This window comes from Macaca thibetana, chromosome X (genome assembly GCF_024542745.1).
Source record: "Macaca thibetana thibetana isolate TM-01 chromosome X, ASM2454274v1, whole genome shotgun sequence".
Taxonomy (NCBI): Eukaryota; Metazoa; Chordata; class Mammalia; order Primates; family Cercopithecidae; genus Macaca; species Macaca thibetana.
In genome coordinates this window covers 131220050-131247936 of record NC_065598.1, presented here as the reverse complement: position 1 = coordinate 131247936, position 27887 = coordinate 131220050, and the positions used below count along the sequence as shown (strand labels likewise).

Below are 27887 nucleotides of genomic sequence, written 5' to 3'. Positions count from 1 at the left end.
TTCATGAAAATTAAAAACTTTTGGTGAGCACAATGGCACACACCTGTAATCCCAGCACTTTGGTAGGCCAAGGTGGGAGGATTGCCTGAGCCCAGGAGTTCGAGACCAGCCTGGGCAACGAAGCCCCATCTCTACAAAAAATCAAAAAATTAGTCAGGCATGGTCGTGCATGCCTGTGATCCCAGCTACATGTGAGGCTGAGGCAGGAGGATTGCTTGAGCCCAGGAGGTCAAGGCTGCAGTGATCTGTGTTCAAGCCACAGCATTCCAGCCTGGGTAAAAGAGTGAGACCCACTCTCATACAACAACAACAAAAAAAAAAAAAAAAAAAAAAGAAAAAAGAAAGAAAGAAAAAAGAAAATAAGGAAGTGAAAAACTGCCCATCAAAATACATTATTAAGAAAATACATAGGCAAGCCATAAGGAAAACATTTTCAAAACATACATCTGATAAATTGCTTGTATCCAGAATGTGTAAAGAACACTTACAACTCAGTAATAAGAGGGATGCCCACTTTTACCATTTCTATTCAATATAGTACTGGAAGTCCTAGTCATAGCAATCAGACACAAGTAAGAAATAAAGGGCATCCAAATTGGAAAAGAGGAAGTCAAGTTGTTGCCATTCACCAATGATGTGAATGTATACCTAGAAAACCACAACAACTCATTCAAAAAGCTCCTATATCTGATAAATGAATTCAGTAAAGTCTCAGGTTACAAAATCAATGTACACAAATCAGCAGCACTGCTATACACCAACAGCAACTAAGCTGAGAATCAAATAAAGAGCTCAATCTTTTTTACAACAGCTGCAAAATAACTAAAATAAAATACCCAGGAATATACTTAATCAAGGAGGTGAAAGATTTCTACAAGGAAAACTACAAAACACTGTTTAAAGAAATCATAGATGACACAAACAAATGGAAACACATCCCTTGCTCATGATGGAAAGAATCAATACTGTGAAAATGACCATACTGCCAAAAACAATCTATAGATAATACAGTTCCCACCAAAATACCATCATCATTCTTACGGAACTAGAAAAAAATTCTAAAGTTCATATGGAATCAAAAAAGGCCCACGTAGCCAAAGCAATTCAAAGCAAAAAGAACAAATCTGGAGGCATCGTATTACCCAACTTCAAATTATACTACAAGGCTATAGTTACCAAAACAGCATGGTACTGGTATAAAAATAGGTACGTAGGCCGGGCGCGGTGGCTCAAGCCTGTAATCCCAGCACTTTGGGAGGCTGAGATGGGTGGATCACGAGGTCAGGAGATCGAGAACATCCTGGCTAACACGGTGAAACCCCATCTCTACTAAAAAAATACAAAAAACTAGCCAGGTGTGGTGGCGGGCACCTGTAGTCCCAGCTACTCGGGAGGCTGAGGCAGGAGAATAGTGTAAACCCGGGAGGCAGAGCTTGCAGTGAGCTGAGATCCGGCCACTGCACTCCAGCCTGGGCGACAGAGCGAGATTCCATCTCAAAAAAAAAAAAAAAAAAAAAAAAAAGGTACATAGACCAATATAACATAATAGAAAACCCAGAAATAAAGCCAAATACTTACAGCTAACTGATCTTTGACAAAGCAAGTGAAAACATAAAGTGGAGAAGGGACACCCTGTTCCACAAATGGTGCTGGGATAATTGGTAAGCCACACGGAGAAAAATGAAACTGGATCCCCATCCCTCGCATTATACAAATATCTACACAAGATGGATCAGTCTTAAATCTAAGACCTGAAACCATAAAAATTGTAGAAGATAACATCAGAAAAAAACCCTTCTGAACATTGGCCTAGGCAAAGAATTCATGACTAAGACCCCAAAAGCAAATGCACAAACAGAAACAAATAAAAGGGATCAAATTAAACTAAAAAGCTTCTGCACAACAAAAGAAATAATCAGCAGAGTCAATGGGCCATCCACAGAGTGGGAGAAAACATTTGCAAACTATGCATCCAACAAAGGACTAGTATCCAGAATCTACAAGGAACTCAAACAAATCAGCAAGAAAAAATCAAATGATCCTATCAAAAAGTGGGCAAAGGACATACATAGACAATTCTCAAAAGAAGATAGACCAACACCCAACAAACATATGAAAAAATATTCAACATCACTAATCATCAGGGAAATGTAAATTAAAACCACCATGAGATACCACCTTACTCCTGCAAGAATGGCCATAATTAAAAAGTCAATAAACAATAGATGTTGGCGTGGATGTGGTGAAAAGGAAACATTTTTATACAGCTGGTGGAAATGTAAATTAATGCAACCACTGTGGAAGACAGTACAGAGATTCCTTAAAGAACTAAACTTAGAACTACCATTCCATCTAGCAATCCCACTACTGGGTATCTACCCAAAGGAAAAGAAGTCATTATATGAAAAAGGCACATGCACACACATGTTTAAAGCACACAATTCACAGTTGCAAAGATATGGAACCAACCTAAGTGTCCATCAACCAAACAAGTGGATAAAGAAAATGTGGTATATATACACCATGGAATACTACTCAGCCGTAAAAAGGAATGAAATAATGTCTTTTGCAGTAACTTGGATGGAACTAGAGGCCGTTATTCTAAGTGAAGTAACTCAGGAATGGAAAACCAAATATCATATGTTCTCACTTATAAATAGGAGCTAAGCTATGGGGACACAAAGGCATAAGAATGATATAATGGACTTTGGGGACTCAAGGGAAAGAGTGGTAGAGGGTGAAGGATAAAAGACTGCATATTGGGCACGGAGTGTACACTGCTGAGGTGATGAGTTCACTAAAAATCTCAGAAATCACTACTAAACAACTTATCCATGTAACCTCAAACCACCTGTATCCCAAAAACTATTGCAATAAAAAAAGAAAACTACCCAATTTAAAAATGGGCAAAAGATTTTAACAGATATTTCACCAAAGACATACAAATAACCAATATGAACAGGGAAAATTACTCCACATCATTTGCCACTCTAGAAAACACTATGACAGTTTCTACTACATTTAAACATATACCTACAGGCTGGGTGAGGTGGCTCATGCCTGTAATCCTAGCACTTTGGGAGGACAAAGTGGGTGGATAACTTGAGGCCAGGAGTTTGAGACTAGCCTGGCCAGCATGGCTAAACCCCGTCTCTACTAAAAATACAAAAATTAGCTGGACAAGGTGGCAAGTGCCTGTAATCCCAGCTACATGGGAGGCTGAGGCGGGAGAATCGCTTGAATCTGGGAGGCAGAGGTTGCAGTGAGCAGAGATAGTGCCACTGCAATCCAGCCTGGGCAGCAGCATGAGACTCCATCTCAAAAAATAAAAAGAAATAATAAATAATAAACATATACCTATGAGCCACCAATTCCATTCCTAGGTGTTTATCCAAGACATACAAAAACATATGATCACATAAAAACTTATACATAAAGGTTCATAGCAGGATTATTCATAATAGCCAAACTGGAAACAATCCAAATGTCCATCAAGAGGAGAATAGACAAGGAATCTGTTGTACACCCACGCGTTTGAATATTATTCAGCAATAAAAAGGAACAAACTACTGAAACAAAAAGATGACTAAAAAAATTATGCTACATGAAAGAAGCCTTATACAAGACAGTACATATTATAAGATTTCATTTATATAGTGTTGTAGAACAGGAAAAACTATGTCAGAAAAATATAAGAACAGTGATTGCCGCTTCAGGTAGTAGTTTCAGAGCTTCACTTGGAAAGGGCACAAAGGGGTTTTCAGAGGTGATAGTAATATTCTATATCATTTTTAAAAATATAGACTCTCGCTCTGTTGCCTAGGCTGAAATGCAGTGGTGTAGTCATGGCTCACTGCATCCTTGATCTTCTGGTCTCAAGCGATCCACCCACCTAAGCCTCTCATGTAGCTGGACCACAGGTACATAATACCATGCCTGGCTAATTTTTTAGTTTTTTGTAGAGATGGGGTTTCACTATATTGCCCAGGCTGGTCTCAAACTCCTGGGTTCAAGTGATCCTCCCACATTGACCTCCCAAAGTGCTGGGATTACAGGTGTGGCACTGCACCTGGCCAACATTCTATATCTTAATAGGGGTTTGGATTACACAGATGTATGCATTTGTCAAAATTCAGAGGGTGTATACTTAGGATTTGTTCATTTTCTTATATGTACACTTTATTACTTTTTTAATTGTAAAAAAAAAATCTAACCTCTGAAATTGTTTTGAGTAGGGTTGGCAGCCTATAACATGCCAAAGGCTAAGGTAGTATCATATGGTGGAAAGGGCCCAGGCTTTAAAGCCAGACAGGCATAGGTTTCAATCCTGGCTTAACCATTAGGCTATGTGTTCTTGGGCAAATTACTTCTCTGTTTCCTTATCTGCACAAAGGAGGTGGTAGCACAATGTCCAACATATAATGTGTTCCTTAAATGGTGGCCAATAATAAACTGACATTTGAGATAATTTGGGGTCACAGGGCCAAAGGTGGTATCACTGCACAATTCCCAGACACCACTTCAACCAAGGTGTTAGCCTACTAAAGATTATATATGAATCTTACCTGGGATGTCTGTATTTCCATAAGGTCCCCTGAAGATTAAAACCTTAACAGAGTGCCCTCTCTCTCTCCCAAGGAGTAAATGAATGAAGACTTGAAACAGTGCTTGGCTGATTGGCTCTCAGTTCCCTGAGCTGCACTCACCTCAGGGTCTGTGCCTTCTTCATAGGAGTGAATGCTGAAGGCCATGCCATCAAACGTGTGGTCCACCCGCAGCACAGCCAAAGCCAGCCCGGCCACCGTCAGATTTGCTATCTGCCCAGAAAACTCCATCTTGTGACCAGTACGCTCAATTATCCTCAGAATTCTGCAAGAAACCACAGATGGAGAAGAGCATCCTACCCTTTAAAAGTAAAAAACCCATCCTCCTTGCAAGATTTCCTCATTGCAAGACTTTTCTTTGAGTTTTAATCGCTATCTTTATATCATTTAGGAATTATTAAATAAGAGCATTGGCTTTGGAATCAGACAAGTTGACATCTAAATCTTAGTTCCTCTAATTTCTAACTGTGTGGACAGATAAAGTAATCTCACTTAGCTTCAGTTTCCTCACCTGCAAAGTTAGAATTAATATTACAATCATCTCAAAAGATTGTTGTGAAAATTAATGAAATTGTTACATGTAAGCCAGACCCTGCAGGGCCTCGTGGGACTTTATAAGAAGTTTGGATTTTATTCTACGTGTAATGGAAAGCCACCTAGTGGTTTTAAAAGCAAAGTAAGGACATGATCTGATACATACATTAAAAGATTACTCTGGGTGCTATGTAGAAGATGACCCATAGAGGGTCAAGAATGGAGGCAGAGAGACCATTTAGGAGGTTATTATAGACAGTCTGGTGAGAGAAATGGGACTAGGAATAGGGTGGTGGTGGCGGAGATGGAGAGAAGTAAATGAATTCCACCGGAATATTTAAGGGATTTTAAAAATAGATGTACAGTGACAAATACAAGAGTTGGTTATTAATTGGGTGTGAGTTAGAGGGAGGTAACTAGTACTATTCTCAAGTTTTCCACTTTAGCACTGGTTGGATACATTTTATAGACATTAAGAACACTGAGGGAGCACAAAAGTTGGGGGAATGGACTGGGGGTTTGGTTTGGGGTAACTGTTTACTTGAAAACTTGTTGTCACTAAGATTCAATTAGAATTCGAATACATCCTTTCACAACGAACGTTCGAGTAAAGTGACCCCATTGCATTGTACTAACTGAGCTACTGAGCTTTCAATGTGTAACTACCTGACTTTTAAAATCTATGATGACTGTATGCCAATAAATTGATAATATATACAGTCGTCCGTTCGTATCCTTGAGGGATCTGTTCCGGGACTCCCATGGATCCAAAAATCCACAGATGCTCAAGTCTCTGATATAACAAAAGGGTCGTATTTTCGTATAGCCTATGCACATCACTGTATATTTTAAATTATCTCTAGATTACTTATAATGCCTAATATAATGTAAATGCTATGTAAATAGTTGTTATGCTGTATTGTCTAGGGAATGATGACGAGAAAAAATTCATACTTATTCAGTATCGACACAAGATGTTTTTAAGGATATTTTCAATCTGTGGTGGTTTGAATTCACAAATGCAGAACGCACAGATATGGAGGGCCGACTGTATTTTAAATTTTTTAAAAATAATGTCTTTCACCAAAGTATTAGTACTTACTCATTGCTTACTTCATGCAGATCAGAGGCTGAATTGTTTTGCTTTTCCAAAACAACGTTGATTATTTGTAATACAATATGGGTTAGGTTCATACTTATCTCATCACATTGTGAAATATCTGATATTTTAGAAACAATAATCTTTGTCTCTTCTTTATCCAGGACTGGGGATTCATTTATCAAATTTAAAATATGCTCTGCAACATCCTGAGCATTCTCTGGGGAAAGAAAGTTGAGACATAAAAGCTGCATGACTTAGTCTTCTGCCATTCTGGTGTGCTTCCTTCCCTTTAAAGAGTAAAGAGGGTGAGATGAGAATACCTGCCAAGGTAACGTGTTTACAGAAGGAAAATATTGGCCCTTTGTTTCTACAATAGGTGTAGTCCCAGAAAGTAGAACATAAGTCACGTTTTTATTCATTAAAAAGTTTTCATTCATTAAATCATTTTTCATACGCACCAGGGAAATCGTTTTGTCCCTGAAGAATTATCTTGACATTTGATTCTCATTAAATTGAGACTTTTGAGTATTGGATTGTGTTAAGTAGATCCCACCTTATACTCAAATATCAGCAAACACTCAGTCTATGTTTTCATAACTAAGGGTGATGGTTACATTTTCCTGTCAAGAACCATCAAACCACAGGAAAAAAAAAGCAAATATGGACTATGTCATAATAAAAAGCAGTTAATTTAGATTTTCCAGAGAGTAAGAACAATAGATATGAACTTGCCCACTTTTTTCTTCACTTTTTATTATGGAAATTTGCAAGCATACACAAAAGTAGAAAGAATTGTATAATGAATCTCCATGTTCCTCATGAATAACCCAACTTCAACAAGTGTCAATGAATGGCTAATCTCATTTTCTCTACACTTCCACTCACCTTTTCCCCAACCCCATATTGTTTCAAAGCGAGTCCTGGATATGATATCATTTTATCCACACTTTAGTATGTATCTCTAAAATAAATGATTTTTACATGTCACAACGACAATAACAAATTAAATTTTAAAATTAGCAATAATATTCAAAATCATCAAATATCCTGTCAGTGCCCGAAAGTTCTTGTCTCATAAACGCTTCTTCTAAATAATTGTTTTGTTTGAATTATGACTCACTTTTAAAGTGAAGAGCTTTGTTAAACGAATACAGCACAAATTCGATTTTAGTTAAATATAACACAAATAAAGCTGAGCTTTCTTGTTGTGTCTTCCTAGCTTAAAGCACTCACATTCAAGTCCAGTAACCAAAATATAAAGGAAAATAATAAAAAATACAATTTGTTAAGAAAAATTCCCGAGAGAGCCAACACTCGTAACACACTTAACCCAGGTTATATTACAAATAGTCAATTCTGTTTCAGAAAACAAAATAATTCAGCATAAAATTCATCCTCTCTCTTTCTGTCTGTATTTCTCTTCCTCTCTCTCTTTCAAAGACCTCCATAGTTATCAGTGTCTCCTCAAATCTCTCTCCTATCCCAAGTTCCCCACAACTTAACACCTTCAAAAGCCTACACAGGCTACTTTTTGCTTTCTCCTTTTCTTCTTTATTTTCTTTCTTTATTCTCTTTTTTTTCTGCAAACAACTTTCTGTTCTCATCAATGTAAATTCAGCAATCATAACTGAGATCCTCTCAATTCCTCCCCAACCATTACCCCAATTTGTCCAACAATGCCTCACATGGGAACTGAACTAGCAAAGACAGAGTTCTCCCTGAGGAGATGGGAGGCAGAAAGGAGATTAAACAAGGTTGTAATTGTTTCTGAATTAATATTTTGTCCCAGTTAACATCTATCTTCTGGTAAGTTAAAAAAGCTGAGAAAATATTAAGACTAGGCATGACAGAAAAAGATAGTGAGCTCATTCACGGGTCTTTCTACTGCTCTTATTAAATTGCTCAGACTTTGTTGAAAATGGAATAGCAAGAGCTGCCTAGTCATGATTCTTTGGGCTTCAGTGGTGCAATTTCACTTTCACGTAGTCCCTGCTGTGGCAGAATGAAAGTAAACAGCAGGCCAATGGGAGACTAGCTATACTGTGGAAAGTAATTATAGACCTTTTCTCTGGAGTTGTATAGTTTTTAAGGAAAATTCAAGCTAAATTACACTCATCGTGTAAAAATTCCTGGTCCTCAAGCAAAAGTAATAAAGGGACTCCTTTATTTGTTGCAAAATAAATTGATCCTCATTCCTTGAAATACTGTTACAGTTAATCTGCCAGTAATTGCAACATTCAAAATAATAATATCTGCTATTTACTGAGCAATTTCTGTGAGCCAGTGTTCCAGGTTATCTATTGCTGCATATCAAATCACCCTAAAACTTAATGGCTTAAAGCAATAATGTATTATTATCCTTCATGATTCTGTGTGTTAACTAGGCTCAGTTGAGTGTTCTCACTTGGAGTGTCTCATACAGTTGAAGTCAGATAGCAGCTGAGGCTGAATACATCAGAAGGCTAATCTGGGCTGGATGTCCAACAGGGCTCACTCACATGGCAGGCAATTGATGCTGACTGTTCAGTTGGGGCTGTTGGCTGTACTCCCTACACATGGCCTCCCCCAGTGGTGTGGGCTCAGTAGTGTGTGGATCCGGCTTGTGATGTACTGGAGCTAACTTGTACCAGCTGGTGAGAACCAATTGTTAAATTTTCAGGAATTCTGTGAACTAGTTGTTAAACATGGCCATTATTAAAAATTAAATTATATAAACTTACAATTGCATAAATTATATTTAAAATGATGCTGAAACATCTTCACTTTCTAATTATTTTGCTACATTTTACTAATCTAAGCTCTTGTGATTATTTACATATCTACTGTATCTGCGCATCCATCTCTTACCAACTTTATAGTTCAGTCACTATACATTGCATTGTAGGTTGTATTCAGCCATGGAGGAGAGGGTATTATATCATGAAAACTGGCAAAAGCTACAAATCAGCACCTTCTTTGGGTAGACTTGGTTGTTAAATATTTTTCAGCACGTCACTGTTTGGGCTTCTTACAGCATGGTGTCTGGCTCTGAGGAAGCATCTCAAATGAGAGTGTACCAAGAGAAAGGATGCAGAAACTTCCAGTCCCCTTAAAAATTAGTCCCATCATTGGCAAAGCCGCTTCTCCCAAATTCTCCTGGGCTAAGCAGTCACAAGCCAGCCCTGATTCAACTCCCAATTGACAAAGAGGGAATGAGTTGGTGGGCATTTTGGAGATAGGATACAACAGCAAGGCATTATACATGCATTTTCTCATTTATTCATCACAATAACCTTTGTATTAGTCACGAAAGTACTCACATTATCCCCTTTATATAGATGAAGAAGTTAAAACATTGAAATATGGCCGGGCGCGGTGGCTCAAGCCTGTAATCCCAGCACTTTGGGAGGCCGAGACGGGCGGATCACGAGGTCAGGAGATCGAGACCATCCTGGCTAACACGGTGAAACCCCGTCTCTACTAAAAATACAAAAAAACTAGCCGGGCGAGGTGGCGGGCATCTGTAGTCCCAGCTACTTGGGAGGCTGAGGCAGGAGAATGGCGTGAACCCGGGAGGTGGAGCTTGCAGTGAGCTGAGATCCGGCCACTGCACTCCAGCCTGGGTGACAGAGCAAGACTCCGTCTCAAAAAAAAAAAAAAAAAAAAAAAAAAAAAAAAAAAAAAATTGAAATATTCTAATCCAGTGCTGACTCCAAAGTTGAGCTCTTCAATATCACTTTTTACAACATCTGTGCCTTTGGCCCTTTTCTCCACTGTGTTGGGGGTTGGGACAGCTGTGCTTTGCAGTCTTTCTACCTGACCTCCTGGAAATCCCACTGTTTTCTCTTAAGCACTCACTATCCTACCCTGATGGTGGAATGGACACAGACAGAAAATAGTTTTGTGAAAAGTTCCAGTCAACTTCACTAGAGCCTGATGCATCTTTAATATCATGGAGGTAACAAACATTGAGCACAGAAGAGAATCCAAAGAACTTTGAAATAAAGGTACCTTTTCTAATTCTGTGATATTAAAGAGTTAAGAAAAAGGAGCATTTAAGTGAGAGAGCTGAAGAGTTTTTCTTCAACCAAGATATCTAATGCTTGTCAGCAAGATTGAAAGCAAAAGAAAATAAATTGTTTCAGCGTGAATACGTTTTTCTTTCCTTTATATTGTATTCATTGTTCATTAAGCCCCTAATTTACAAGTAGAATAGAAGGATTCTTCCAAAGATAATAAATTTGATAGTTTACTTTTCAGTTATATACATTACAGTCATCATCCAACTGTTCCTTTACTCCACAGTAGTTTTTTTATATATATAAAATGACTTCTCACAGTCAATTTTCTAAAAATCCCAACCCAGTGCAGTGTTTTTGTTGTTGTTATGACTGTTTATTAACTTTTTTTTCCACAAGAGAAAATTCTATTAGCATTTCTAAAGAAAATGTGTCACTCAGAAGGAGGGAGGTCAGCGTGAAACATAAACCCTCTAACTTTCCTCCCACTCACTTCAAGCTATAACATTTCCTATTGCCCTGACTCTTGGTTTCTGATCTAGAAATAATCAGAGCTGTGCTTGCTTTCCTAATTCTTCTACATAGTCCTCAGCAAGGATCTCAAACTTGCATCCTCTGCAAGGAAAACAAGTCTGAGAAGTTCACTGCTTCGAGGCCAATTCCCTGGTCCTTCTGAGAGGCACTGGAATGCCTGTGCCTCAATTTCTGACATTTCACTATGGGAGGGACCCATTTTATGCAGCAGAACCATGTCTGGCAAGTTGTCTATGAAGAACAGATTCAATGTCTCGTGAGAGCTCATTTCCTGGCTCATAGACCGTCATTTTTTCGCTGTAACCTCACATGGTGAAAGGGTCAAAGAAGCTCTCTGGGGCCTCTTTTATAAGGGCACTAATCTCATTCATGAAGGCTCCACCCTCATGACCTAATCCCCTCCCAAAGGCCTTATCTCCAAATACCATCACATTGGGGTTAGAATTTCAACATATGAATTTTTGGGGCACAAAAACATTCAACCTATAGAGTACACTTCACCACAAGAGACATAAATATGGCAAATATGCATATGAAAAGCTATTCAACACCATATGTCGTTAAGGAATTGCCAATTAAAACAACAATGAGATACCACTACACACCTATGAGAATAGCCAAAATCTAAAACACTGACAACACTAAATGCTGGAAAGAATGTGAAACAACGGGAACTCTCATTGCTGATGAGAATGCAAAATGGTACAGCCACTTTAGAAGGCAATTTGGCAGCTTCTTACAAAACTAAACATACTCTTATCACACAATCCAACAACCACACCTTTTGTTCTTTAATCAAATGAGTTGAACACTTAACATCTATATAAAAACCTGCACACAGATGTTACTAGTAGCTGTATTCATAGTTAACAGAACTTGGAAGAAACCAAGATGTCCTTCAGTAGGTGAATGAGTAAATAAACTGTGGTACATCCAGACAATGGAATATTATTCAGTGCCAAAAAGAAATGAGCTGCCACGCCAAGAAAAGACACATGGAAGAAATTTAAATGCACATAACTAAGTGAAAGAAGCCAATCTGAAAAGGCTGCATATTGTAAGATTCTAACTATATGGCCTTCTGGAAAAAGCAAAAACAGAGAGATAGTAAAAAGATCAGTGATTGCCAGGGGTTGAGAAGAAGGAGGGATGAATAAGTGGAGTATAGAGGACTTTTAGAGCAATGAAAATATCCCATATGATATTGTAATGGTGGATTCGTGTCATTATACATTTGTCCAAACCCACACAATGTACCACAGCAAGAGTAAACACTAATGTAAAACTATGAACTATTGGTGATAACCATGTGTCAGTGTACATTCAATTGTAACAAACGTACCACTCTAGTGGGGGATGTTGATGGTGGGGGAGCCTGTGCATGTGGTTGGGGGAGGGCATATGCTGGAGCTCTGTACTTTCCACTCAGTTTTGCTGGGAATCTAAAACTCCTCTAAAAAATAAAGTCTATAAAAATTAATAAAATTTAAAAACTTTTAGCTAGACTGACCAGGATATAAAAAAGTGAAGACACAAATTACTAACACCAAGAATAAAGGTACGTTGGGGGGCATTACTATCAGTCATAATCTAAAAGACAGACAATAGTAATAAGTGTTTACAAGGATGTGAAGAAATTGGAACCTTCATACAGAGTCGGCAGGGATGTAGAATGGCACAACTGCTATGGAAAACAGTTTTGAAGTTCCTCAAAAACTAATCATAGGGTTACCATATGACCTAGCAATTCTACTGGTCGATGTATACCCAAGAAAATTGAAAACATGTGTCTACATAAAAATCTGTACATAAATGTGTATAGCCAGATTTTTAATAATAGCCAAAAGGTGGAAAAGAAATGTCCGTCAGCTGATGAGTTAATAAGCAAAATGTGGTATATCTATATAATGGAATATAATGCATTCATAAAAAGGAATGAAGCAATGATACACGCTACAACATTGGATGAACCTCAGAAACATGAAGTGCCCCAAACTGGCAAAATTCATAGATAAAAAAGTAGATTCGTGGCTGCCAGGAGCTGGGATGGGGGAGAAATAGAGAGACTGCTAATGGGTACAGGGTTTCTTTTTGGGGTGATGAAATATTTTGGAATCAGTGATAATGGTTGCACAATCTAGTGAATATGCTTTTAAAAACCCACTAAATTGTACACATTAAATAAGTGAATTTTATGATATGCGAATATCTCCATTAAAAAGTTTGTAAACTACATTGAGATATCAATTTCTGCTTATCATATTGCAAAAAGATCCAGAAGTCTGATAACAAACATGCTGTGTTGATGAAGGAGTTGTGAAAAAAGGCACTTTTCATACCTTGCAAGTGGGAATCTAAATTGCTATAACTATTACAGAGAGCATTTTGACACCATCAAAAGTGTGATTGACCCAGCAATTCCACATTCAAGGACTTATCCTTTAGGTATACCCCTACCTTCTCAAAATTGTGACATATGTGTAATATTCATCAAAGCGGTGGTTTTTTTTTAAAGAGATACTCTTTATTTTGAATCTCTTTTACGTAATAATATGAATTATGCTAACAGCGTCACAAACGAAAATAAAAGCTAACATGGTCTACAAATGTATTTTTGAAAGAAATGCAACCTTCTATATCAGCTGCTTAGACAATGCTAACTCTAAAACATCTTATACACTATCAAAAATGTGAGTATTTTTTAAAGTATGTTATACTATTTTCCCTACAATGAAAAAAACACAAAAATAGTTGTACAGTCATGTTTTCATAGAAAAATGTTACTGACAACCTAAATACTCATCCATAGGAAACAGGTTAAATAAATTGTGGCACATTTACTGTGGTATATATAATACAGTGCAGAGGGGGAAAAAATAATGAGAAAACTCTTTATATGCTGATATAATAATCTCTGCAATATATTGTTAACAGAAAAAAGCAACGTGAAGAATAGTGTGTATAGCATGCTCCACTTTGTGTACAAAAAGTGAGGGGGAGTATGTGTGTGTGTGTGTATATATATGTGTGTGTGTATATATATATACACATTTCATTATGGATCTATAAAATGGATCCACAAAATATCTCTGTGGATAGTAACTGAATGGCTAAGGTCTGCAGTGGGATGGAGATGTTTTACATATACCCTTTTTGTTTTTTGAATATTGAAGTTGGTGAAGTATTACTTATTAAAACTTTTTAAAAATTAAAATAAAATAAAAACAACAATTAGCCAAAAAAGTAAAATAAGGCCGGCTGCAGTGGTTAACACCTGTAATCCCAGTACTTTGGGAGACTGAGGCAAGTGGATCACTTGAGGTTAGGAGTTTGAGACCAGCCTGGCCAACATGGTGAAACCCACCTCTGCTAAAAATACAAGAAAACATCCAGGTGTGGTGGCAGGCGCCTGTAATCCCAGCTACTCGGGAGGCTGAGGCAGGAGAATTGCTTTAACCCAGGAGGCAGAGGTTGCAGTGAGCTGAGATCGCACCATTGCACGCCAGCCTGGGTGACAAGAGTGAAACTCTGTCTCAAAAAAAAAAAAAAAAAAAAAAAAAAAAAAAAAGAAAGAAAAGAAAAAAATATGTATATAGCAAAACCAAACAAAAATCACTGAAACACTGATAGTCCTAACATCTCATGCCCCACCACCACCTCCACCAACATTAATTACCTTTGTTCTGAAATTGGATTGTCGTAAGGTAGATTTTCCTAAGTGGGATTTGCCTATACTCTCTCTGGTTTGAGGTCAAGTAGGCACAGTAATCGAAGTTCCATAATTTGTCTTATATGTACAAAACAATCTTACCGTCACTTATGGTAATATTAGCAAGATCCACAATCTTGTCAGGAAGTTCCTGAAGCAATTTGCATTGTTTAAACTTTGGCTTTTCCCACTGAGATTTGCCCGTGTTGATGCTGATTGAACTGAAAAAAAGAGGAAAGAGCTTTCTCATCAGAGGATGAGGCAAGGATAATCTTAAAGCAAATAGTGGGAGTATCCCTAGCATGCCTTCTCCTCACCTGCCCCCAGCCCCCTGGCATAGATAGCAAAGGTGGGAGCCCAGTACTTCTTTGTGAAATGAAGAAATTTTGCTCTTAGGGAGCAAGTGAATCTAGGGTCAACATGTGGGAAGGGGAAAGGGGAGTGGATAAACAGGCGAGGGAGCTGGGAATGGGGTGTGGGAATGTCCTGCTGACCAAGTGTCAAGACAGAGATTCCGGCCCTCTAGACATAACTCTTTACTCTTACTGTCCCTTCTTACCCCTCTTTTAAGGGGAAATTCCTGTTGGAACGTGGTCTCTATCCAGCATATTAACTTAAAACAATTAATATAGAGCCCTCGATAGCTCATTGGCCCTCATCATCCACCCTCCCTGTGTCTCACCCAATTCAAAGCAGTTCATTTCAAGTCAGCTAACACATTTATTGGGCACCACTCCATTCTAGGAAGGTAATAGGTAGCACAGGCAAACAGGGCAGGGCTTCATCGCTCCCTCAAGGAACTTGTAAATAGGGGGTTTAAAACTCTAAATGTAACTACTTGAAACTTAGGGCAAATATAAGATGAAAAGCTGTATAAACAAAACTGAATCTATCAAACCACCAAGGAAAGAGACGTTACTTTCAGCATTTGAGCTGAGCTGTGCGCTGAAAGGACAGAGGTAGAGAAAAATCTCTTCCCCCAACCCCAAGAGCAGACAGCACAAGCAGAGAAAGAGACCCGGGAAGCGCCCATTGAGCCCAGAACAGCAAACGGTCATTTTGACTGGAGCGTATGGTAAAGGGAGGGAGAATGCTGAGTGAGACAGCAGGAGAGGAAGCCCACGGTCTGAAGGACTATATTTAGGGGTTTCGACTTAATTCTTGAGGCAATGTGGAGCTGGAGCAGGACGGTGGCATGACAGCAGCCATACTTCAGGAAAATTATGCTGGCAGCAGTGTAGAATATAGTTGGCGGAGGTGGGTAAGGCGTACCGTTAAGCTAGATGGCAAGGAGACAGCTCTAATAGTGGGCAATAACGGCTTGCACCAGGGTACTGGCAGTGGGGTTGGAAAGAAAAGGCTCGATGTAGGCTCTGACTATGACTGTCAAAGCTGCAGGACTTGCTGACTGATTAGACACAGGGAGGAAAAGGAAAGCCCGTAATGTTGCTTTCTAAAAGAGTGCTTTTAAGCCTTTGTCAAAACCTGCTGCCCCTCCGGTTTTGCCCACTTAAGTTAATGGCATAAACCATGAACAGCAGAGAGAAAGAAAAGAGGGCTGATGATTTTAAAAAGGAAAATGATAAAGTCAACAATAGTAGAGTGATTTAGTAAATTACTCTAGCCCATCAACTATAGACCAGTTTCCAAGGTCTTTTTTCGAAATGAACATTAAGATCATAAATGTAAAACATGGAAAATGTTTGATAAACCATTGAATGAAATGGTAAATTACATTATTGATACAAGGACAGTGATTACTGCTACATAAAACTTAAAGGCATACAGAGAAAGGCTAGATGAAAAAAATATGTCAACTTAAAAACAGCTATGTTCAGGCAGTAGGGTTATGGGTGACGTTTTTCTCTTTTGTCTTCTTGAATTTTCTTCTGGGATGATGGATAACTTTTATCTTTTGTCTCCTTGAAAATTTTTCTTATTATGTTGCACGCATATGTTTAAACAGGTCCAAAAGGTAATAGAAAGAAAGACCGGCACTAGAGGTGGAGGAAGGGTGCATGCTCAGACAAATGACATAGAAACATGTCCCCAATTAAGCAGATCTTTGTATATCTGGATCAGCAATTAGAACTTGGCCTGTACATACCAGACTCTTGTGGCGTTTCCATCCTCATTTTTTATGCATCTAGTTTGGGCTGTCTCCGTAGGGTTGGTTAATAGCCACTTATAAGTCCCTTTGTATTTGGAGGCTGTTTCATCAGCTTTGCAATTTCCAGGCTCTACAGAGAAAATGTATGCACATTTTAAAGGGCAAGAGGCACTTAAAAGTATTATGAACATCCATTATTATTATTACTGTATAATAATATAATATTATATGTTATTATGAACGTCACTATTACGCTGCACGTAAAGATCAGCAAATAAAAAAGAAAACTTTTTCTATCTAGCCATTTGGACCAGGCCTTACTGAAAATATCATTATATGGAGTGGTTTTTTTTAAATAACAAACCACCCAGTATAACGACATATTTAGTCCTTTTCATTAAAACAACCAGTTTATGAGATACGTTTTTCTAAAATTTTTTGTAGAGACAGTGTATTGCTATGTTATAGAGGCCGGTCTCAAATTCCTGGCCTCAAGCAATCCTCCCGCCTCAGCCACCCAAAGATCTGGGATTATAAGCATTAGCCACCTCACCTGACATTGTTTTGTCTTGTTTTTAAAACAATACACATGCATTGAAAAAATTCAAGCCACACGGTGGAGAGTAGAGTCAAAAGTTCCCACCTACCAATTGCCCAGCTTCTGAGGTACCCACTGTTATCAGTTTTATGTCCAAAGATAGGAGACTGTAGGCCAACTTCTCTCTCTGGGATGGCCCCCTTCTTAATGGACTGTGAGATGGATTTTGTTTTAGTAAACTCAGTGTATCTGACATGATCAATATAGACAGGGGAGCTCTGTTTTGTTTGTTTGTTATTTGAGGTCTTACTCTGTCACCCAGTCTGGAGCGCAATGGCGTGATCATGGCTTGCTGCAGCCTCAACCTCCTGGTCTCAAGTTATCCTCCTGCTTCAGCCTCTTGAATAGCTGGCACTACAGGCATGCATCACCATGTCCCGCTATTTTTATTTATTTATTTATTTTTTGTAGAGACAGAGTCTTGCTTTGTTGCCCAGGCTGGTCTCAAACTCTTGACTTTAAGTGATCCTCCTGCCTCACCCTCCCAAAGTTCTGGGATTATAGGTGTAAGCCACTGCACACAGTCTAGGGCTCTGTTTTCGATGTTGGTGCTGAGGGACAGGGTAAACTTCCACAGAGGGCTGTTAAGGCAAGGTTTTGCTGTCACATGAAGGGAGATGTGACCTGGGCTAAGTCTATATGATAAGTTCCCGGTTTTTACTGAGCACTCACTGGGTTTCATGGCCCTGATTCTGGAAATATTTCCCTCAGGTGTTGAGAGAATGGTGTGAGAAGTGGCCCAGCCAGCTTTGCTCAGCTATCCCAGTCTCCACCCTGAGTGAGAGTGAAAGGTGCCTTCCTCTCACTCTTACGACACATTCATTAGTGTCATTTACATGGTAGGCTCTGCCTGTGGCTTCAACATGTTTCTGCCCTCCATTTCACTGACACCCCTGCACTGTCACAGGCTGCCCTCTGATGCTTAATCAGTATGTTGCCAAGGATTTTGCGTTCTAATGCCTGTGTGTGTTATCTGGCATTAGAGCTGTGTGAGCTCAATGATTTCTACAGCAGTCTATTGGGGAAAAGGAATAAAGCTGAACTGGGAAGGAGGTGGAGTGGCCTGGTAACCTCGCACTTTTACCAATAAAGCTTTGCTAATCAGAGAATGTCCATGAGAGAAATCTGGGACAGTTCCCAGATCACTTGCCAAGATGAATAAGATGGCTGAGTCAATCAATAAATTAGCAATTATCTATTGGGCATCTACTGTGTGTTAATGAGGAAGCTCTTCAGGTCTCTGGGTATTTATGCAAGAGGGAAAATCCTCCCATTCCATTGACGGACTGACCATTGCTACTATCCAGAGCCGACCAGCAGTTTCTGGTAACTCCTCCAGCAGTCTGTTCTTCCATAGGTTCTTAAAGGTAGAAAGGTCATCAGATCAAGTGGGTACCAAGAATATGGAAAAAGCATAAAGGTGACTTCTCTCCTTTCTGAACTCAGAATTCTTAACCAGGTATGCATTATGAGTTTTATAATAAAGGAAGTAAGTTCATACTGCAATATCCACCCCCCCAAAAAATTACCTAGTTTTTTCACTGCAACATGCTCAGAGTTTACTAATAACATCAATTGATCTTGTGTGAAGTTTCCATGCGTGAAGTTGCCATGTATTTTACTTTTGATTTTGCTCATCAATTCCGAGGATGCTAAGGAAGAGCTGGCTTTTATGATGACCTGACAAACACAGCTACAAAGCAGAATAAAAAAGAAAGATTGTTGCAGTTATGTCAAGGGAGTGCAACTTGGACTGCAATGCTGAACTTTTTGTACAGCTGATTTAATTGGTAGTTCATAAATGTCAAACATTTTACAGCTATTACGTGGCCAATTTTAAGAAGTGATGGAAGACAGCATACTGAAATATTCTGATAAATTTTCTCTTATCCAAAACAGACAATGCAAAACCTATTTTCAAAAGAATGGTCAGTAACATACGCATTGTGTTGAAATTGCTAGCCTTGAGATTTCTCTAAGAGTTTGTAATAATTAATAGAGAAGATGGAGTTTTCAGGATTTATTATTTCAGAGAGAACCTTTTATTCTTCTGGTCTCCAATTTACCCATCATTACTGAAATCAGGCAAATAGGCATATGATGCTCAATTAGTCTATAAAGAAGTGTTCTGAAGAAGGCTCATTTCTATAATAAGTAATAATGATGATAATGATAATGATAATGATAGTAGCTAACATTTGTGAAGCCCTTCCTCCACATGTTCTGATTCACTTTTTTCTCACAACAACCGTATGAGGTAATGCTATTATTATTCCCATAATACAGATGATGGAACTCAGCCTCAGAGAAATAACATTTCCCATGGTCACAAAGACTCACTCAGTATTTATGTCCACTAAAAGATCACTGACGAAAGGATAGGGCCATCCTTGACTTCATCCTCTATCCTCTACAGCAAGATCCTCAAATATTCTGAATTCCTCTAATATTCCATTAGGAAGCACATTTCAGATACAAAAACTTACCTATATCTTTTTTCCATTTCCATTTGTAGATATGGCTTTTTGAAGAACATATTTGCTAAGTCTCCTGCCAGCTGTTGCAAGTTAGGCATACCTGTACTTACTCAAAACTTATCTCCATGTCTAATCTGAGTGATGTCCGCCCCTCCCCTGAATTATATTTGGTGAGGTCCCTGCTCATCCTACCTCCTTCCTTTGGAGTCTAGCTCTTCTCAGCTTTCATCTTTCCAGTCCAAAGAGGAGTCTTCATTTTAAACCTCTCCTCCTGCTTGTAACAGACCCTCTACTCCATTCTAAAGACCTCTTCATGGGCCTTTTCTGTCTATATGTTCTTCCTGATGTGCATCAAACAGATCAACAATAGCCAGCATTCCGGGAGGAGCTGGACCAAGAGTCTGAACAGAACCGAAGCTACTTTCCATGTTGTTGTTGTTTCCAATTTCCCTGCCAAGTATTTCGTGGACCTTTTTGACCACAACAAACACTTCACTCCCCCATCCCAGATTATGACCACCCCATTTTCTCTTCACTACAAAGGGGCAGCAGGCTGGCTGCTAGCCTGAGCCATGACCAACCGAAACAACATACTTCATGAAGGCAAGGGCCTAATTACAGCATATGTGAAATAATCCCTGGGTACTTTGATCTCCTTCTGACAACTCTGGCCAACTGGCCACACACACGGAATTAAATGGAAGGAAAATCAGAACTAAGTGTACCAGCTATTAATAAACTCAGTTCCTACTTCCTACCTGTATGGTACATAGGAAATTGTAGCCATTTCTTGTCCTTCTCTCTGTTCCAACTAATGCAAAAGAAAAGTACATAGTTACTGAAATCTTTAAACAAATGTCATAACTGAGTACAGGGCTTATTGTTAGCAACAATTATATAATTATGCTTTACATTTATGTAACCCATTGCCATCTACAAACTAGCCTCAAAAACATCAATGCATTTACTCCTCACACCAACCGTGTAGGGTGAGCAATGCAAGAATTGTCACCCTGTTTGCTACATGAGGAATCTGAGTCACAGAGAAGTTAAATGGTCTGCCCAGTATCACGCAGTTGACAAGTCACAGAACTAGGAGCAGAATCCAAGCCTTCTGGGTCTAGATATTAACATGCTATTGACAATTGTAAACACTATCTAACATTTTCTATGTTCTAAGCCCAGTGCTAAACATTTAACATAGATTATCTCATTTTATCCTTCCAACAGCCCTCATCTTACAGATGAGGAAACAGGGCACAGAGAGGTTAATTAAGTTGCCCAAGGTTTCATAGTTAGGAAGTGAAAAAGCAGGGGTTCCAACCCAGGCAGCTTGACCACATTATCACCAAAAGGATTTTATACCCATTATTGACAGGACTTTTAGTTATATCATGCTTTAATGTGTATACATCAAAACTTATGACTCAGCTATTTACAGAAAATACTTTTAATGATAGTGGATAATTTGGAATGCACCATAGTGGATTTTTTTGTGTTTTTTTTTGTTGTTGTTTTTTTTTTGAGACAGAACCTTGCTCTATCACCTAGGCTGGAGTGCAGTGGCACAATCATAATTTAGTGCAGTCTTGAAATCTGGGCTCATATGATTCTCCCCACCTCAGCCTCCTCAGCAACTGGGACTACAGGAATGCACCACCGTGCCCAGCTAATATTTTTAAATTATTTTTTGTAGAGATGGAGTCTCCCCATGTTGCTCAGACTGGTCGTGAACTTCTGGCCTCAAGCAATCCTCCCACCTCAGCCTCCCAAACCTCTGGGATTACAGGTGTGAGTCACTGCACCTGGCCCCTGTACCGTGGACTTGATTGTACTGTGTATCATCAAGTATTTACCTCATACTTAAGTACCTGGAAAGCTGTGTGTCTGCTACTCATTTTACAGTGGGCTGTTGTAAAGCTTTGAGGCAATTGAAAAAGAACTGAGAATTGGGGCAAGGATGATGGGAGATAGTTTTATCACACTCTGGCTTCAAATCTGGACAAATAGAGGGTGGATTTATTGTGCGAATCCAAGTTTTGCAAATAATTGTGTCACTCTTGGAAGAGCTAGGCTTTCTTGCAAGACATCTATAACCAAGAAATTCACTTACCATTTACAATCCCTGAGTCATTCCACACTCCTATAGACCAGAAAATGTGCCTCAAAAAGCTGCCACATGGATAGTTCAGAAAAGCAGGGGATGTTTTCTTGATGGCTTTTTGTGCCAATCCCAAAGGAAGTAACATAATTTGACTCCCAATTGTCACAACAGAGCCTCGCCTGATAATATACACTTGGGTGGAAGAGCTATTGACTTACATCTAATCAGGCATAGGATAGGTCACAGGTAGATTCATTTTGAAAAATTACTTACAATAGCTCGATCCATGACCATCTCTTCCTCTGAAATGTCCCTGTATCAAAAGCATTACAAAATTATAGGAAAATGAAATATAGTACCAAGTATGCAGGGCACGAGATCAGGAGAAAGGCAACACTGAGGCAGAACAATAGACTTCTCCCAGCCTGGAATTCAAATAATGCTGAAGCTCCAGAGAAACACTTCCAATGGGCTTGCTTACTACATGCATACCACAACGGTGGCAAGCCTTTGACTTATTAACCTTGAATCCAGGAATCTATTCCATAATGGTACCAGCAAAAATGCATAAAAATAGACATACAAGTGGAAATGACTCAAGTTTCCATCATTAGATAATTGGAGGAAAACATCATGGCACACCATATAAAAGAATCCTCTACAATTATTAAAACAAATGAGCTATATCTGCATATATTGACCTGAAAAGGCATACGTGATGTATTATAAGGCATGAAAAGAAAGTTGTCCAACAGTATGTAGAGGAGGATCTTATTCTCTTAGTAAATGTGTGAAAACAAATCTAGAGAAATCAATAAAATAAGCTGTTAACAGGAGTTCTTGGAGGAGTAGGGGAAGGCAAGTATTCAGAGATTTTTACTATCCAGGTTTTATATATATATATATACACACACACACACACACATATATATTTCTATAAAGCTCTAAGATTTTGCAGTGGTCACATATTACTTTTGTAATAAGGAAAAATAATAGACACGGTTTTTAAAAAGAATGTTGTTTACCCCCAGACATCTCTAGTTTTGTTTTAGTGAGTTAAATGTTGTGAATGTTTGTGTCCTGCCAAAATTCAATGTTGAAGTCCAATCCCCAGTGTGATGATATTAGGAGGTGGGGCCTTTGAGGGGTAATTAGATCATGAAGGTGGAACTCTCATGAATGGGATCGGTGCCTGGGGTGTTATATGTGTGTGTGTGTGTGTGCGCGCGCGCACACATGTTTTCATTCACAGTTCTTGGCTTATAACTCCCATAGCCCTTGTTACAGTCTTGTTATAATGTCGGGCGTGCTAGGCCTCAGAAGCTAGCTTCAGCAAACAGAATCTCTCTGATCTTCTCCCACCCTCCTTTCACCTGCCCCAAGGCAGAACTCTAATCTTTCTTCACCTTTCTGATTGTGAGTCTTAAGACCCTCTCCAGAAAGAGTCTTGCCTCTTATGAGACTTGGGAAAGGAATGCTGACATAATGATGTTTCCATAAAATCCCGAGAAGACTGGGTTTGGAGACCCTCCCAATAGCTGAACACATGGAGGTTCCTGGAGGGTGGTGCACCCAGGGAGATCAGAGAAGCTCCATTCCCCTTGTCGCTTACCTCTCCTTACACATCTCTTCATTCGTGTCTTCTGCAGTGTCCTTTATAATAAACCAATACACGTAAGTGTTTCCCTGAGTTCTGTGAGCCGCTCTAGCAAATTAATCAAGCTCAAAGAGGGGGTCATGGGAATCCCAAGTTGAAGTCAGTTAGTCAGAAGTTCTGGAGGCCTGGACTTTTGACTAGTGTCTGGGGTGAGGGGCAGTCTTGGAGACCTGTGAGATCTGAAGCTATTTTTGAGAGGATAGCACCAGAATAGAATTGAAGTAGAGAACAATCAGCGGTGTCAGCTGCTTGGTGTGTTGGGGGGAAATCCCCACACATTTGGTGGTAGAAATCTTCTATATTGATTGTTGTGTTGGTATGACAACAGAGAAACAAAAACAGTTTGAATTTTTTTGAAACAGTACCCTTATAAGAAGAGACAGGAGAGCTTTCTGTCTCTCTGCTCTCTGCCACTTGAGGACACAGCAAGAAGAGGGCCATCACCAGACATTGAACCTGCCAACACCTTGATCCTGGACTTCCCAGCCTCTGGAACTGTGAGCAATAAATTTCTGTGGCTTAAGCCACCTAGTCTATAGCATTTGTTATAGTAACTCAAAACTAAGACAATAACCTACCATAGATTTACCTCCATTCATTTATATGAATTTTCTTGACCCTATTAATACTTATATGAATTAATATGTGATTGATAATTAATACTTGAATATGTAAGAGAAACCAAAATCCCAGTGTACAGAAGACAGGCAGTAACATTTTATGCTTTAAAAATCAGTTGCCATGGCTTAACAGAGCCATGCCTATTTTTCAAAGAACTTCTGTGGGGTGTCCCTTTACAGAGGATTAGTATGTGTGCAGGGAAAGAATACAGGAAATACTTCCCAGGTGAGCAATTGCCTTTGCCATAGTTTCCACGATACTGCCCATTTCACTGCAATCACCATTCGAAATTTGTGCCCCAAGCAAATGTTGGACTAGTCAACATTCTTGCTTTAGACATTTCAAGTTCACTTTGGAATTTCTCATTTCTGAAAGTGAATCATTCCAAAATAAAAGGCCTTATAAATCCTCGCACATTGTCCATACATAGCACTTCAAGGTATGATTTTTGTATAAGTCACAGATTCACAGAATCTTAGAGATGAAAGGGGCATTAGAGGTAACTCAGTCTAACTGCATGACTTCCCCTATTGGTTTTCTTTTGTTTTGTTCTCGCATTGGCTTTATACCTTACAATAGTAATACAAATTTTTTCCTCATGCCAAAACGAACCTACTCAGGAAGGAAGATGCAACTAAAAATGTGGCAGCCCTAAATCTCAGACATAAACACAGGACATCCCCTCCAGATAGGAACAGACCCAAAATGCCCTCAAATTGCCCTTTGACCCACAGTAAATGTCATTCACGTACCTGCTTTTAATTTGGGTTTCCAGATTAGCAAGAGAAAATTCACTGTTCTGAAATATAGAATTCAACTGTACAAGACAAAAAAAAAATCAGTTTCATTATTCTGCTCCTCTAGTTCAACTCAGCAAAGTCACCTGGGATGATGTGATCATTAAGCTGCACTCATTATTTCAGCTGGCTCAACATTTCCATTTGCTCCACTAAGTTTTTCAAATTACATATTACCTACTGTTATGGGCTGAATTGTGTCTTTCCAAAACTCAAATGTTGAAGCCCTAACCTGAATGTGGTTATATTCAGAGATAAGGTCTTTGAGGATGGAATTAAGGTTAAACAAGATCATAAAAGTGGAGCCCTACTCCAATAGGACCAGTGTCCTTATAAGAAGAAAAAGAAAGACCAGGGATGCGTGTGCACAGAGGAAAGACCATGTGAGGACACAGGTGAGAAGATGGCCATCTGCAAACCAAGGAGAGAGGCTTCACCAGAAACCAACTCTGCCAGCACCTTAATCTTAGGCTTCCAGATTCCAGAACTATGAGAAAATAAATGTCTGTTGTTTAAGCCACCCAGTCTGTGGTATCTTGTTATGGTAGTCTGAGCAGACTAATGCACCCACCCATTTTCAAGGATTTATAACCATGCCGTAGACACTTGAAAATAAGTGCTGACAGGGAAAGAATGGAAACAGATATGATTTTTTGCTGTTGGGAGATGGTGCAAGTTGATGTCACCTATCTGGGGGGTCTTTTAGTAACAGCTATTTAAATGTGAAAGGTTCACATCTTTTCATCTACTGATTCCAATTCTAGGAATTTATCCTATAAAAATACTAAAGTGCCCCAAAATTTATTTCTAGGGAATTGTTTTCAGCATTGTTTTTTTCTTAAACTTTTTTTTAAAAAAAAAGAAAACAAGATCTCGCCATGTTGCCCAGGCTAGTCTCGAACTCCTTGGCTCACGCAATCCTTTTGCCTCAGCCTCTCAAAGTGCTAGGATTACAGGCATGAGCCACAGTGCCCAGCCCAGCATTGTTTCTAAATAGAGAAAAATATAGAAACAATGTAAATGTCACCAATGGATTTAAAAAAAAAAAAAAAAAAAAAAAAAAAAAAAAAAAAAAAACCTGTAATACAACCACGTAGTGAAATCCTATGCATCTGTTAAAGTATATGATTTATATTTACCAGCATGAATATGTGCAAAGATACATGGTTAAGTGCAGAGGAGGGGGAGCAAGTTGAAAAATAGCATAACTAGTACAATTACATTTATTTTGTAAAAGAACACACATGCATCAACATTATAATATGCACAGAAAAAAAATCTGAAAGAATGTACCTTAAACTGTTAAGAGGAGTTAATGCACAGAGCAGTATTAGAGAGGACATTTACTTTCTGGATTTTCGATGTCAATGTCTGATTTTGTTACAGAGAGTATGTATTAGTCATATCAAGAAAAAATTAAGGATAAGTAAAACATTCACTGTGTTCGAAAGAGAAAAAAATAAAATTCAGAAAACAATAATACTTAAATACCATTGTATTTAAGTATACATTTTGTTATCACTGCTCTCCCACTTTCCCCAAATAGGAAAATTTGGCAAAGACTCAGAATTTGTGTCACTAAAGGGAAATGTACAGATCTCAACAAATGAAAATAATAACATTCCATAAAAGCTTTTAGCATTGGTACTATGAGATTGCATATATTCTCATGATGTTGCTTATTATTGGTAGAAAAAAGTAAAGCCTAGTTTTAATATACTCTGTCATATATATACATGTATATATTGACATATATTTATATATACCATAAATATGCAAAAGATTATTTTACCCAATTTTCTGTAAATTCATTTATAACACTGGTAATAGGGATCCTTGGCTCTTCAACAAAGACAGAGAAGCTCATTTCAACATTGTAGAAGGAAACTGTAATTAAAAATAAGGAGGTTAATTTTATTCATTTAGTTCAAGAAATTTGACTTCTGTAAATTTGGTGAAAAGTGTTCTCTGTTTTAAAGTAAACCAAATAATAATGTCTACTGCCTAAACTTAGCTTAATTTAACTCCAAGGTCAAGAACCAACACTTTGACTCCATATCAAAAAGCAGAACTGGGATGTTACCATCCCAGTTTTGCTTTAATTATTTGGACACTTCCTTGATTTCTAGTTGACAGACACTCCACAAATCCCACCAATTCTCCACTCTCATTGACCAACAGACTTTCAGTCCACTCAACGGCCAAGCTGAACATTATCTCAGAAGATCACTTTCCCTGAGAAAATAACTGTTGTTTTTTTTCTTCCTGTGCCTTGTTTTCTGCTTTAGATTTTTCTCTCCTTTTTTCCCTCTTGCTCTTGTGTATCCTATCAAATTTCTATTGTAGAATGTTAAAAGTTGCAGGAACAGGCCGGGCGCGGTGGCTCACGCCTGTAATCCCAGCACTTTGGGAGGCCGAGGAGGGCGGATCATAAGGTCAGGAGATCGAGACCATCCTGGCTAACACTGGGAAACCCCATCTCTACTAAAAATACAAAAAATTAGCCGGGTATGGTGGTGGGCGCCTGTAGTCCCAGCTACTCGGGAGGCTGAGGCAGGAGAATGGGGTGAGCTCGGGAGATGGCGCTTGTAGTGAGCCAAGAAGGTGCCACTGCGCTCCAGCCTGCGCGACAGAGTGAGACTCTGTCTCGAAAAAAAAAAAAAAAAAAGTTGCAGAAGCATTCAAAATTTGAACAATATGGAAGCCAAGTATTCCCTGGCCTTGGACAAGCACTCCTAGCCAGCTGCAGGTAGGGATTGGAGAAGGCTGAGACCTGCATAAAAGGAATCCAAAAGGTAAGATAGGATATCTTCTGGTGTTTTTTCTGGTGTTTTCCGGTGGGTGGTCAGCATGCTCAGACCTAAGGCCATATGATCCTCTTACTGGGAAGGGGTGATGTTCCTAGTCCGTGTGCATATTGGCAGAATCAGAGTCAGACCGTCAAGAACGAAACAGGTGGAAAGTAGGCTTAGAAATTGTCATGCTGAGTGAAAAGATACATTTACATTACATGCCAATAAAGCAGAGACAAAAAAGATGGCG

The 27887-nt window shown here is 38.9% G+C and overlaps 2 protein-coding genes across 3 annotated transcripts in view; one reads left to right on the top strand and one right to left on the bottom strand.

The window, feature by feature from the left end:
- Positions 1 to 27887, top strand: part of MAP7D3 (MAP7 domain containing 3) — a 195566-nt gene that overhangs the window by 40363 nt on the left and 127316 nt on the right. The gene's annotated exons all lie outside the window — the stretch shown is intronic.
- Positions 1 to 27887, bottom strand: part of ADGRG4 (adhesion G protein-coupled receptor G4) — a 113855-nt gene that overhangs the window by 43167 nt on the left and 42801 nt on the right. For both annotated transcript variants that reach the window (XM_050777198.1, XM_050777197.1), the window contains exons 4-12: positions 26638 to 26732; positions 24801 to 24865; positions 22044 to 22083; positions 20425 to 20477; positions 18719 to 18882; positions 16589 to 16721; positions 14584 to 14702; positions 6241 to 6457; positions 4707 to 4869 (exon numbers count right to left, since the gene is read on the bottom strand). In XM_050777198.1, coding sequence (XP_050633155.1) covers positions 4707 to 4869; positions 6241 to 6457; positions 14584 to 14702; positions 16589 to 16721; positions 18719 to 18882; positions 20425 to 20477; positions 22044 to 22083; positions 24801 to 24865; positions 26638 to 26732 — 1049 coding nt within the window. The remainder of the gene's footprint in view (positions 1 to 4706; positions 4870 to 6240; positions 6458 to 14583; positions 14703 to 16588; positions 16722 to 18718; positions 18883 to 20424; positions 20478 to 22043; positions 22084 to 24800; positions 24866 to 26637; positions 26733 to 27887) is intronic.